Genomic DNA, 14,276 nt, shown 5'->3' with positions numbered 1-14,276 from the left:
AAAGAAGAGAGTAATTTTCTTTAAATAGTTCCTTAAAGTAAAAAATAATTTAGCAGCATGACAGTCAGTCATCTCTTACTAAGGTTTGCATGACAAAAAAAACCCCTTTTTTAAAAAAATTGTGACCAAATAAGGCTATGTTCCATATCTCAGGAGACAGCATTATCATTAATCTGTTTACACTATCATCCATGGCTTGCAGGTGAAAAATATGTCTGTGAGAATCAGAACTTACATAAAGCTGCAGGCGTTCCCTTGTCAATTAAGGGAAATTAAGAAATTATGACTACATAATTTTAACACAGGTTGAATTTTTTCATACTTCTCATGCATTTTTAATCTTCAATGGCTTTTTACTTTAAATTGTGGGCTAAATAATTTAAAAATACATAGATACAAGTAATAAAATTAGCAAGGTAAATCTCATATACAAACACTTATTGCACTATTACACTCTCCTGCCTAAATCAGATTTGCTCAGAATGATTTGTGGCCTGCAACCAGGACTGGTCATGACTTCATAAGAAGTTTAAGGGACAACTGTAGGATGAGCCCTCTGTCTTATAATTTAAGATGGAACTGATTATTTTGCAAATCAATTTCAACAGACATAGGAAAAAGATCTTTTTGTGTTAACATGTCTTGCACCAGATTTTATACTTCACATGGATATGAAACGCATAACCAAAAACCACCAGTGTATTAAAGGGAATTTTGATACTATGAATATAAAAGTATTCAGAACAGGAAATGCTAGTATCATTTCTCTGTAAGCCTGGGTGGTTTTGGGACCAAATTTGATGCAGCATAAGTTTCAGTCTCTTCAGAGAAGGGAGGAGAAATAATGATCAGATCATTAATGTTTTACTGCTTTAAGAAAATTTGCTTTTCCCCTGTTCACTTTCTTATAAAACATCAATCAAATGAAACAGCCAAAGGGCAAATTCATGACAAAGCAGAACTCCGGCAGAATTTGGGGCCTTAAATCCAAACCTGCTATCAGAAACCTATTGTTGAGCAGAAGGCAGCATCACTACAACACTGAAATTGTACCCTCACATTCTCCAGACACCGAGTTGTGCCTGTGTGCCTCGTGAGACCTGCCCTTGTCACTACAGAACTTAATCACTTAGGCTTTCAGGTCATCCCTGAAACTGAGTCGGAATCCAGAAATAATGTGTCCTTTGCATAAGCCTCTTTTATGATGTCGGGCCAATAGATGTTCTCAGAAGAGAAGTAATATTTAAGGACATGTGTTTGTCAGAACAGAGGAACAACTCTTAGCATGCATATACAAGACTGTCATTCATTAAATGCTCGTTTCTTTTTATACAATGCTTGCTTTAAAAAGTACGAAAAATACCCTACTACTATTGATAGCTGTAGGAGGAAAACTATCAAATGATAACAGAATTACTAAAACACTTTTTGATGAAATAAAAATATATTGTATTGTATTAAACAGATCCATCTGCACTACTTGCAGGCAAAGCCAATAAGGATTAGCAGTAAATTCAAATTGTTTTGCATGCTTAAGTACTAATTTCACAAAGGATTAAACTATGCCTTTGAAACAATTTACCTGTGACATCAGTTTTGATGTCAGCAAGCTTAAAAAGAGGTGCAACTTGTTCAAAATAAACATGAGTGGCTTCTCTTTTGTGGCTGCTTGGATTAACAAACACTTTTAAGGATTTTGGTCTATTTTGAAAACCTAAAAAGAAAACACAAAACACGTAAGATTACACACAGCCCAGCTATTTCTGCAGCTTAAATGAACTTTTCTTGTTAGAACCATTACAGAACTTTAACAGAATAAGTAAATTAGAGCTTTAAAAGGTCTCAGTTGCTTCTTGGATATGTGCTACTTATCTTAAAATCACAGTACTAATTACTTTTGTGTGTACAGCTAATGAACAGTAGAAATTAATCATACACTAACCAAAACATTGTAGGAACTAGGAAAAAAAGTATATGTCATAACCTAGTTAAACGGTGATACAGAAGCAGGGAAAATGTGGAGAAGTTATAAGGCAGGGCAACAAAAACCATCGAAACATATATTTTTTGGAATTTAATATGAAACACTCCCAGTAGGCATCTGACAAAAACACCCAAAAAACTGATACTGCAATCCAATGCTTTTACTTTCTGAGATTGTAAATCAAACAGTGCAAAGAAAATTCCCTCATCTTGAAAGAGGTCAAAAGAAATACAAAGGAAAAGAAAACTTGGTAATATAATTCAGAAATCTGAGAATTATTGTTAATTTTATTTTTTAAGAAGTCACATTTATGTCTTTGAAGCAATGAACGCTAAGTAAACAACACTGAGAAATACTGCTATGCAAACAGTACCATGTCTTGCACACTGATCTCATGAAGTAATTTTATTATTTGGAATATGCTTTTTTTGTTGAATAGTAAATAATTCCTACATAATAACATGGCTTTTCAGGTTCTCATTTCTAGAATTCCTACAATTGCCAAGATTCAGTGAGGTTAGTTTGCTACAAAAAGCAAGTGGTCACATGCAATACTGCTGTATCTTTGGTAGTTATTTAAAATATATTATTTGAAAAATTTTGTATTCAGTTAATTAATGTATAAATTCTAAATTTTGTTTTAGTTTCAGGTTAGACTATCACTTTCTTAGCCAAATGAAAGCTAGAATATAGAATATCTGGCAAGTATGCTGCTTTCAACATTCAAGAACAAAATTAGTAGTAGGCCACAATTCTAAAAGGAACTAAGAACATGTTTTCCTGCCCCATGTGCAGTATTACTTCAATTATTCAGCCCCATGTACCTTCAGAGCATCAGTTGAAGGTTCCCCAAAAGGTTCCCTGAAGCTGTTCCCCGCTTACCCTACCTCAACAACTGAACGGGAACAATTCCGCAGAGAAATTACAGCTAAATACTATTTCAGCATCAAAGGGGAAAGTATTCCTTGAGATCAAAACATAGCAATTATAAAGGTCCCATAGATTATTTTTTCACTTATTTAAATGTATCAAAGAATCTGGAAATGGAAAATAGCACTTTAGCCAGCATGTATGTCAGTAAATCTTAGATTTCTTAAAGATACTGAAGGAATTTACCAGATCAGTTTGCTGCTACAACCTGAAAGCAGAAGTAAAAAAATTTCTGTTTATATTTATGGCAAAATGTTACACACAGTGCCATGTTATTGCATGGCAAATTAATTCTGATGAATCCTTAATGCCTGATGAATCCTAAATACCTTCAGTAATAAGCCTCAGTACCTATATTAAAAAGTATCTCCTTTAAAAAGGAGATAAAAAGAAAATAGCTAACTTGGTGAGGACAGGGGATGTGCTGGAGGGCAGGGCAGTCATTCACAAGGACCTTGATTAGCTGCAAGAAAGGTTTGACAAAAGCCTCAAGATGTCCAATAAAGACAAAGTCCAGCATCTGGCCTGGCAAAACCTTAACAGCGCAGGCTGCTGACTGACCAACTAAGCAGCACCTCTGCAGAGAGCATCCTGACTTTCCTGATGAACAAGGAGTCGAACATGAGGAAACAGTGTGCCACTCAGGCCATGCAGGGCAACTGCTCACTGAGTTGCATTAACAAGAAGCCAACCAGCAGTTCAAAAGATGTGATTATGCCCTTGTATTCAAAGTCTTTTAAACCTGAATCTCAAGAACTGCACCCACTTTTAGGTCCTCCAGGACAAGACTGATCAAGTGGAGTGAGGCCAACAGAGAAGTGTGACTTCAGCAAGGGGGCTGCAACAAACCACATAAGAGAGGCAGAGGCAGCAGGCTTTGTACAGCCTTGAGAACAGAGTATTTACCTAAATGCTGTCTTAGTGTCTACTGTGGGACTAACAGACTACCAAAACAGACTTGCAGGTGCAAGGAAAAAAAGGCAACGGACACAAGTTGCAGCAGGGTATATTCCAGTGTGAAACAAGGAGGACGCTCTTCACAATGTGGGTGGTTACACTATGGATCACATTGCTCAGAGGGGCTATGGAGTGTCCATTCTTAGAGATTTTCAAAGCTTATCTGAACATGGCTCTTAGCAACCTGATGTGGTTTAGAAGGTCACCTGCTATGAGCAGGAGGCTGGAATAGATTATCTCCAGAGGTCCATTCCAGCCTAAATTATTCTTGATTCTCTGGAAACAGAAACAAGCACTGCAGGCATGTACTGCAGCTTAATTTCTAATCATAGTAATTACAACACAATTGAGGAAGACTACCTAGAACACAAAAGTTCTTAAAGACTATTAAAAAAACACAAATCACAAAGACATTACAATGATTGTTACCCAAAACACATACTGGAAATCTGCTAGGGTATTATTGCAGTCTTTTAGAAATTATAAAAATATTAAGACCAAAAAAGCCATTTCTGTGGCTGATCTTTTACCTAAAGTACTAAGAGTAATTAAATAGGAAACTATAAGAATAAGGAGTCCTGACTTAATAAAGAAGAGATTTAGCCACATTCATTAATGTGCTGTCATGTTTTAACCTTCTCTACAGGAGCTCCCACCTGTGATCAGCTGGCCCTAAATCCTCAACCCTCACCAACACCCAGAGCCAGAAAAATGTAAAGACTGACTACAAAGTCTTTAATTTGTGAGTAGAGTATATCTTTAAACATAACACATACACACACACACAAAATACACGAAGTAGAGAGGAAAAAGAAGGAGGGCACAGAGTTTGTAGAAGTAGAAAAAAGTGATGAAGTGCCATAAATTCTGTTACCCAGACAGCAGAAGTTACAATTCCCTTTCTGTTCCTATTAAACCACCATTAGGAGAAAGCTGAAGGAAGAAAGCAAACATCAATATCTCACTTAAATTTTTATACATAAAACTCAAAACCAGCTTAGTCCCAGGTGGCAATATAAAGTTTTAAAAGAAAAGATAAGCAGGCAGAGGAATACAGACTTTTCAATTGGTGGGAAAAAAACTTAATAGAATTTTTGTTTCCTTTTCTTTAAAAATAAATAATTCATTAAATGATTGTCAAACAGGAACTGTATTTATGATTATATATATTAGGCTATCACTGAAAAATATATGAGAGTTAATTCATAAATCGTAGCGAGATTTTTCAAGAACAATATGAATTCACAGGACAAAAGTGTTATAACATTCTCTTTATGACTATTTGAATATCAATTTACATTTTTAGAAAGGTAAACTATTTTATTTATAGAAATAAGTATCACAAACAAGGCATTTGAGCAGAGATACAGTACACTACTGCTGTTGTTTTGTTTGTAACAAATGATTGCCACTGACATAAATGCATGATCATGACAAAAATTATTATTTATCATTCCCAGCATGCACTGGACATGTTATAGCACATCAAACAATGGAGTTTAATGAAAGAATATCCAATAACAGTCAAAGATTAAACTTTCACACACTTATATAATGCAACTTCTTAATTTTTTTTAAATAACAATCATCTTTTAATTTTCTTTAAACAACATCTATATCCATGAATCAATCCCATTTACTACAGTCTGCAACTGATTTCAGTCTGTCAGCCCTTTGGTGTTCTCCTAACTGGTATTCTGTTATTGTTTTCTGTGGCTGCTCTATTTGAAACGAACCAGCAGCCTAAAGCAGGAAGGCCAACTGTTCCTCTAGTACCAACAAATGTGCTAATATGCACTAGTTTAAACTTGATCTATCAAGTGAATCAGTGAACCATGAAGGGTGGTGGGTCAATCAGGGTGTTCTGAAAACAAAGGCTCATAGGGCAGCAGAGACGCTATGCTCAGACATACATCTGTGCTGCTTTCAGTTCTTAGCTTTATGAAATGGGTTTATGTTACAAAAGTTAAGAGCCTGGAATCATGTCATTATTGCATACATTTATAAATATTTCATACAACAGTAAGAATATTATACATGAGGAAAACTAATAATATGAGACAGATTTGTTAATGTAACTATGGAGACACCACTGTTAATATTAACTAACCAAAGTTAATGTTTAACATTAATGGTTTAATTAAAACTTCATGCATGAAGTTTCAGACATTCATATCAAATCCCAGTGTGAGAGATACTATGGAACAGCAGATAAAAATAAAATGCACTTCATGCGTTTTTTGCTACTTTATAATTTATTCTTAACCATATTTACCGTCTTCTGTTAGGTTACAGAGTTTTTAAGCAAAACTTTTCAAGTCAACTGTTAATAAGTCTTATCTTGTTAATAAAAAAACTAAAAATGGATAAACACTGACAATTATGCATTTTCTCTTATTTCTGGGCCTTTCTTAACCCTTTAAGAAACACTGGGTATTTGCATGCACAGAGGATTTTAAATTAAAAAGTGAATGCTACTGACACAGTATGTCCACTGTACATGCCTGTAATTCCAGTACAAAAAGATGCAATGTGTAAATGGAAATCACTGAATCAAATAGAATCTGTCAAAGCTGCCATTTTGGTCTTTCCAAGAGCCGGTCCAGAACCAAGGCTCCATAGGTGGCAGTGGGCATTTTACCTCAGTTTAACAAATACGCGATATATAGAAGTTCACAGTTTTCCTGAAGATCATATCATTAAGCAAGCTCCTTGCATCTAGCTGGCATGTATCTGAACAGCAGCAACATTATGCTGAAAATAAGAACTTATTCAAAAGTGGGAAGGTAGTAGTACATGTGTTTTGTTACCCTGTCACACACACACAAAGCCATAATAGCAGCCACTGTAACTAAATTCTAAACTACTATATTATTTCTGTGTGCTCACTTATATGATGACTGGCTTCATAAAAAAATATAGCCTAGTTAGACTTTAAATTGAAGTAGTCTGAACACAAATTCAGAGCAACAGATGATACTCACTATGAAGACAGTAAGAACAGGAAAAAAACATGCAAGAAACATTTGTGTTGGACACAGAATGCACAGTAAAAGGGAAACTATGTACATGGCATTTCAGAAAAATTAAATCTTCACTAGAACAAACCTGTTATTGTTGCTCCTTAATTAACATATATGCATAGAAATCCCAAAACCCATCAAAGAGTAAGGTAAACAAATAGAAATTGCATTTATTTTCAAATGAAACATAACTTTTAGTAATATTTAGCCACTTTGACAAATGAAAGTACATGTTTACCGACAGTCATAACAAAATGTATATATATATTCTACTTTGGTAAATTACCTGCTTTTAAGTTGCTCCAGCCTAGAAGCAATTAAAAAAACTTCAATAATGCAGCAGTTAATAAAAATTTACTTTGTGATCAGATAGATTAGAAAAAAGACATGCACTTAAATTTTGACTATTTTAGAAGGATGAAATTTTACCATTACCCTGCAGTTCATAAGAAAACCAAAAAGGACCCAATATGAGTTCATTAACAAAGACGTCACCAGCACTATTATGAAAACAAGCTGCTGGTAGTTTTCATAGTTCAACAACTATGAAAATTCATCACTGTTTCAAGCAGAGATTTATCAATGTGCCTTTTCACATTTCAGTTACTGAGGAATCAACAGAACTTATCTGCATTTTATAATTTTAGTCCTGATTTGAATTGCACTGGGAACTTCCTATCAATGTTTGGTATATTTTAAATCAGAAAACTTTTTTTCTGAATTATACCATTGCTATACTATCACTGTTTCAATTACTGATAATCTGACACACTGAATGCAGAAATGCTGCTGCTTTTTTCCTGGTTTTCGGGATAGAAAGGCAGTTTGAATCTCTACTCAGACTTCAAAATGCAACAGTGTGAAAACTACTTTTATTGTAACTAGCGCAATTGTTTGCTCTGCACATGTTTTGAGCTTCTGCAGAAAGACCGAAGCTGAAGAACTAGAAACAGCAATATCACACAGAATGCTTTTTTCAGGTTCAGGTGGCTTCCAATTACAAAGCTATAAAACAGACACTGCACCTCGAAGTCAAGGCAACCTGAGCAAGAGATACTGCAGCTTTTTTTTCGGTGAACATATGGTATCACTGCTCATGATGAATGGAGGGGAATCTGGGAACAAAACAGACATTTGCTCCTTATGCAAATACCCTTGCCTTTATGGGTAGCTGGAGATCTGCAAGAATCTTGGCACTTCTGCAGATTTAGATACTTTGTGATAAAGTATTTCAAAACAGGGCACAGGAAGGCACTTTTTAACACACATTTGTATTTGAAAAATCCAAAGCATATTATAAGCAAATAATGTAAGAATGTGCCATTAATAACTCATGTTATTTTACTTTCTCTAATATCTGCTTTTGACGAAGTCACTTTTACTAAGAAGTACACTATAAATCACTATTGAAAGTGTGGTTACAAATGCTACAGATGTGTAAGACTTGAATTCTGTAATCTTGCTCAGTATTAACAATTCAGCTGTAGTTTTAATAAGTCTGTTACAAGATGGATTGTTTTTCTTCTATAATAAACTCATTTGCTATAGTCTGTAAGCAGAGACACATTTTGGAGCTAAATCAGTTTTGTTTGTGTGGGGTTTTTGTTGTTTTGGTTTTTTAAATCACAAGTGTGCTATATTCTCTGTCTTTCCAACATTGATGGTATTAAATTACAGTGAAAGGCTTTGGTTTTTAGTGGAAAAAAAACCCAACATGGTGAATATTTTTTTTTCTTAAATTTGATACAGCTTCCATGAAAAAAATGCCACTATTATATGTTAAACAGAGCATCCTGAAACTGCCATTAGCCTAGCCAAACACAGAAAGATATTTTTTAAATCAAGGATTGCCTCTCACCACTAGCTAGTGTCAATACATTTTGTATCAAATCATACAATAGGAGTCCTACAGAACCTTAAGAGCACTTCCACCTGTGAATTTATGAAGAGAAAAGCCTCTCCCATTAGTCTCTTAAAGAATCTGTGGGTTTCAAATGGGAGCTCCTAAAGAGTCACAGAATTGCAACAGCTGTAGTACTATCAGATGTGTTGCAATTCCAAGTGAAAACATCAACAATGTGTTTTATTTCTTTAAAAAACAGATTTCCCAGAAGACCCTTCAGTCAGAATAAAGTAAGCTACTTATTTTCAGTAGCTTCCAAAACACTTCCAAAAAGTAGCATTAATTTGTTTCATTTTTACAGATGCATTAGTCAATTATTGTCACCTTCCAAAATTTGACACATCACCAAAGTGAAAGTAAAACTTCAGTAGTAAACAAAATTTTCCATCAATAACATTCATATTTTTCTAAGTTTCACTCAACCTTATGTATTGCCAACAGAAAACAAGTCTGAATTAATAATAACAACAACCCCAATTAAGTGCTTACCATTCAAAATTTCCTTTAGATGTCTAAACCATAAATGACAATGATCTTCACTTAAGTTATTTAAGTGGATAGCACAGTCTGTTAGTTTATTTTCTTCTTTATTCAGGCATTTAAAAATTGTGATACCCAACAAAGTACCACCATTTTTCTGTCCTGCAAAACGACGACGTTTCAGTTTTACTGAAAAAACATCTTTCATTTCAATAATCTCCTCCTGAGCCTGTAAAACCATACTGGAATCACCTGTAGAGGAAAAAAAAAAATAAAAATGAAGTGTTATCAACATGATTAGGAGTAATATCTAAAAAAAATACTGTTATGCCTTCATCTCTATCTTCACTTCTTGCATCTGCTCATGCCTGTATTGAAACTTATTGCATATCATTTGCCTCAGTCACTGGTCTTATATTTTACCAACTTCCTGCTGTTTAGGTCAGGTATCCAGCTATAGAAACAGCACGATTTCAAAGAGGCTATTTAATCCCTTTCCTGATATTCAAAAAACCCTATAAAATTGCAGGGTCCAAAACTAGTGAACCATCTATTTTTGTGTGTTTGCATTCAAAGAGTAAACTCCTCATTGCATTCTCTTAAATCCTAGCTCTCAGAAATCAGAAAGCGTGCTATGACCCAAGCTGACTGTATGCCAAATTTATTTTTTCATTTGATTCTTTTTAACTTTTTAACTTTAAACCCCCCCGCCTCAATACAATGGGTTTCAACTAGCAACATATCAGAAAATAGTTAAGCAAAAACAGAAAAATAAACCGGAAGTGTGTCACCCATCTTATCTTTAATTTTTGAGGTATGAATTTACTTAAAAGACAAGGAAAATAAAAACAGTTTCAAAAGCTCTTGTGACAGTTTAAGACCCTTCCCCCAGGGGAAACTTGTTAGGTTGGAACACTAAGTGAAGGTTTTCTTATCTCGAGGCTGGTATGCCCGTGGACCTTGTGGCTGCAGACACCATCTCTTCAATGGCACTAGTTCCAAATGCCTTTTGAAGATGTATCAACTGAATCACTGTGGTACAGATTTCTCCTTTACTGCTCTCTCGAGCTGTAAAACACCTGATTTCTCAAAAACAAAGTTAAATACACACACTGAAGGAAAAATGTCACCATCCCTCTAGGTGTCAGATACTCTGGACACAAAAGTTTCCCTGCTTGCTTTGTAATTACAGCAGATCTGATATGCAAGACCAATAAAGGTCCCTTTGCAGCCCAAGGCAAGAAAAGCTAGAAACCAGAAATCTTTTGCAAATGTAGCAACAGCTCAGTCAAGTGGTTTCTCAATAGCAAAAGCCTTAACAGATTCTGTTTGATCAATATTTGCTGTGTGTTGTACTGAAAAGCCAGGGAGAAGACGGAAAAGTCTGTTTAAACTGTCTTCCTGGAAAAGATGGACAGCACTACAGGTGAGACTGCAAAATCAAGTATCACCTATTTCATTCCACCACGTGAAGCTGAGGGCTTCAGAAAGTCATACTTTCTCTGAGCAGGAAAAAGCAGCCTGCGTCAATTTTTGTAACAGTTTGACACTGGTGTTTCTCAACGTCATTTCTTGAACCAGACTATGTAGTGATCATCTTTCCATCCAGAAATCCTGGAGGGTTGCACCTCAGCAATGCTAACACAGCTAAAACTCACATTAGTATTACCTTTCCCAACAATTCCCAGCCAACCCACTCCAGTATTTTTCCTATTCCACACCAAATAACCCACTGCAGAGACAGAAGCATGACCTTATTACATTTCCCACACATTTTTTCAAATTGTTACATTCTACCATCTCAATTCCTCCCTGTGTCAGCTACTAAGGTGTAAAATTGAACTAAAACCATTCCATACTTAGCAGGAAAACTGTGACAAGCATATGTTTGTGTGCACCAAGATAGAACATGGGAAATTATCTGTAGTGCAGATTTTCAGAAGTATGGAGCAAATAAGCAGAAGGCAACTCACCAAACAATATAAAATAAAATAAATCTTAAAGTACTGTAACGACTGCTGTAAAAGTATTTTCTATGAGATACTTTGAATGAAGCCAGGGGACTGAGGGGAAAAATAAATTGTATGATTCCATCTGAACTATGATTTTGCATAGACTCAAAGGGTGAGTGGACATTGTACAAGCAACCTTAATCCTAGCATTAACAAACCTGAGATCTTCATTTTTTCCAAACTTTGTATTGCTCTTCTAAAATATTTGGGGGTAAATAGTCTTTGTAATCCTTAAATGAAACACTTACTTGTGATATCCTAAATCACTTACCTAGAATTACATAGTTCATTACATTTAAGACTTGTTTTAATTTTAAAACCAGCATTTTTGAGGGGGTTGGTTTATCTTTTTCCAGAAAGTCTTGCTGTCAAACATACAGAACACTGAAAATTCCAGCACACAAACTCAGTGTTTTAGGAAAAATTGTAAAGATAAAAACAACTGAAATGCAGCATTTATTCCCCCAGACCAACAGAAATATGCCAAATGAGTTTGCCTTTTGAATATTTTTAAACAAATAACATTTTGGATTAAACTATTAGTTTCACTGAGAATATCACAAATTCTCTTACGCTAATGTTACGCATATGCATTGCAAATAAATTATAAACATTAGCCTATTTGTCCTGCAGAAATCAAGTAAAAGGAAGGCCTAGTAAAATACTTTTTTTTTCCCCTACTAGCATTCATAGAATGACATTTAGTCATAAGCCAGGTAAGGCTTGGCTTAGCTTTTCTTTTCATGCTATGATTTCAGCCAGATTTTTGTTTGCTTTTACATCTTCCTCTTACTCTGAATTTGTCAAATTCTTGTGTTGCTCAGATGCACATCAAAACTTTTGAAAATTAAAATATTACATTCTTACTAGGTCACACTACACTTTAAAAAATAGTATTTGACTCTAGTCGTTCTACTGGAATACATTTTCAGATACAGCTTGCAGAATCGTATAAACTGCAGGAATACTGAATCATACAAAAGCATCATTCTCAAGTTTTAAATTGTAGAGGACATAATGAACTACCTAGTAGGATTAGGACAGCAATTTTTTACATAAGTTGAAAGAAATCTGCATAAAAATCTCTAGGCATATACTATAATTTTCATCTTCTATTTTTACCGAAAATAAGATCATTGCAAATGCAGTAAGATTTTATAAAACAATTTAGATAAAGAAAATTTAAGTAATGACCTATGTTTATAAAATATTTCCAGTATGTGATAACAACCAAGTTTACTTTAAAAATAAAACATATATTGGATTAGACACTTTTTAAAGCTTAAAAAACCCTGTTGGGTCGTTAGTATCGTATTAGTTATTGCTAGCTGTTTCAGGACATTAACTGTCCTCTCACATTACTTAGAAAGATATTGGGTACCATCTGTTCTTGCAAGAGATTTAAGTATACATCTATTAGATATCATGCTATTTATTTAATTCAGTACCCACTTCCCATTGTTGTATCTTCTGAAAAAAAAAAAAAAAAAGTCAATTTAATTACAAGGAATAAAGATAATCTCTTCTACCAGGCTACTCTGTCATCATGAGAGCAGAGAGGTAACCTGTATAAAGTAGGTTACAGGCGTTAGGAAGAGTAAAACTAACAACATTTAACATTTAACAAAGATCTAACAAAAACAGAATATATGGCACTTAAAAAAAATACTATAAGCCAAGGGCTTGTCTAAATCAATCTCAGCACATCTGTCTGATGTAGAGCGTAAACAGGATTAGAGTTGGATTTATCTGCTTGACACTAATTGTACTCAGTTTCTGCACATGTCCCCTTTTTTTCTTTTCCAAATACAGCATGAATAAAATCCTGCCTGGATATATGAATTTCTAGGAAGTTTTATGCCCCTATTTATCCTCTCACTGATTTCAAGCAATGAGACTATCCTACATTTTTCCTATTTATGGTAGTCTAATCTCTTCTTTAATAAAAAATTATGTCTAAATATACCACACTGAGCTAAATCAAAGGGTGGGGGACTAATTCACTCAAATACAGTTTAATGGTAAATATCAAACCAAATTTTAATTAGCTAAGAGGGTTAAACTAGGCTTTAAATAACTAGATTATCTCCTGTTTACAGCAAAATTTATGAAAACATACACAAACAAAAAAGCAGTACTACTGAAAAATAGAACAGTTTGTAAAGAGAAGTGTGTTATTAACATATAAGCACCAACATTTCAACAACAAAACATTTATTGGACTATCTTCCTGTAACAGAGGCCCAGCATATAGAAGTGGTATTTGAGGACTTAATTTCTACAACAAATTTCTGGAGTACATGGGAAACTAGAAAATACACATGAAGTGTGGCTGTATAACTGAAGTATGAGAATTGGACATGAAGTATATGTTATACTCACTTGGTTATAAATTCTTCCTATGACCTTTGGCAAGACACCCAGACACACTTAACTACATTTAATAGATAAATCCCTTACAGATTTTAGGCTCTCTGCACCATTATGCTCTCAAAGTTTACTTCATTAATAGTTGATTGTCATAACCGAGTGCAGTGTAACATAATAATTAGAAATAAAAATCAACAAAACTATACCAAAGAAAATGCAGTGATCAACAGTAGTTACTGTAGATCATCTTACACTGCATGAACACCGTTTCCAAAATAATCATTCAGGACACATAATAAAATATAACTGTATTAATATAAAACCAAAAATGCAATAGATAGACTCAAAAATTAAATCAGTTTTGACAGTATGTCTACAGATTTAGGCTTAGGAATATTTAAAACCAATATGATAATGTCTAATAGCTATAAAACAGCAACAAATAATTCATTCGCTATTAAGCCCATTTTTCCCTTACTGTAGTCTGCAAAGCACAGTAAGTAGCATGCAACTGATTCATAAAACCTCTACAGAATTTTCAGCTACAACTTTGATTAAGAAGAACTGGCAATCAGAAATAAAAAGAGGCAAGTATGATCACTCCTACCAGAAGACCT

At 34.4% G+C, this 14,276-nt stretch overlaps 1 protein-coding gene across 1 annotated transcript in view; it reads right to left on the bottom strand.

The window, feature by feature from the left end:
- The window catches only part of CERKL (ceramide kinase-like), a gene marked incomplete at its 5' end in the record, with an annotated part of 32,794 nt that extends 23,265 nt beyond the window's left edge, over positions 1–9,529 (bottom strand). Inside the window, 2 exons of the mRNA XM_010087822.1 lie at positions 1,583–1,714; positions 9,287–9,529. Coding sequence (XP_010086124.1) covers positions 1,583–1,714; positions 9,287–9,529 — 375 coding nt within the window. The remainder of the gene's footprint in view (positions 1–1,582; positions 1,715–9,286) is intronic.
- Between the last annotated feature and the right edge of the window lie 4,747 nt (positions 9,530–14,276).

This window comes from Pterocles gutturalis, unplaced genomic scaffold (genome assembly GCF_000699245.1).
Source record: "Pterocles gutturalis isolate BGI_N339 unplaced genomic scaffold, ASM69924v1 scaffold28211, whole genome shotgun sequence".
NCBI classification, from domain to species: Eukaryota; Metazoa; Chordata; class Aves; order Pterocliformes; family Pteroclidae; genus Pterocles; species Pterocles gutturalis.
This window is presented reverse-complemented; position numbering and strand designations above follow the sequence as displayed.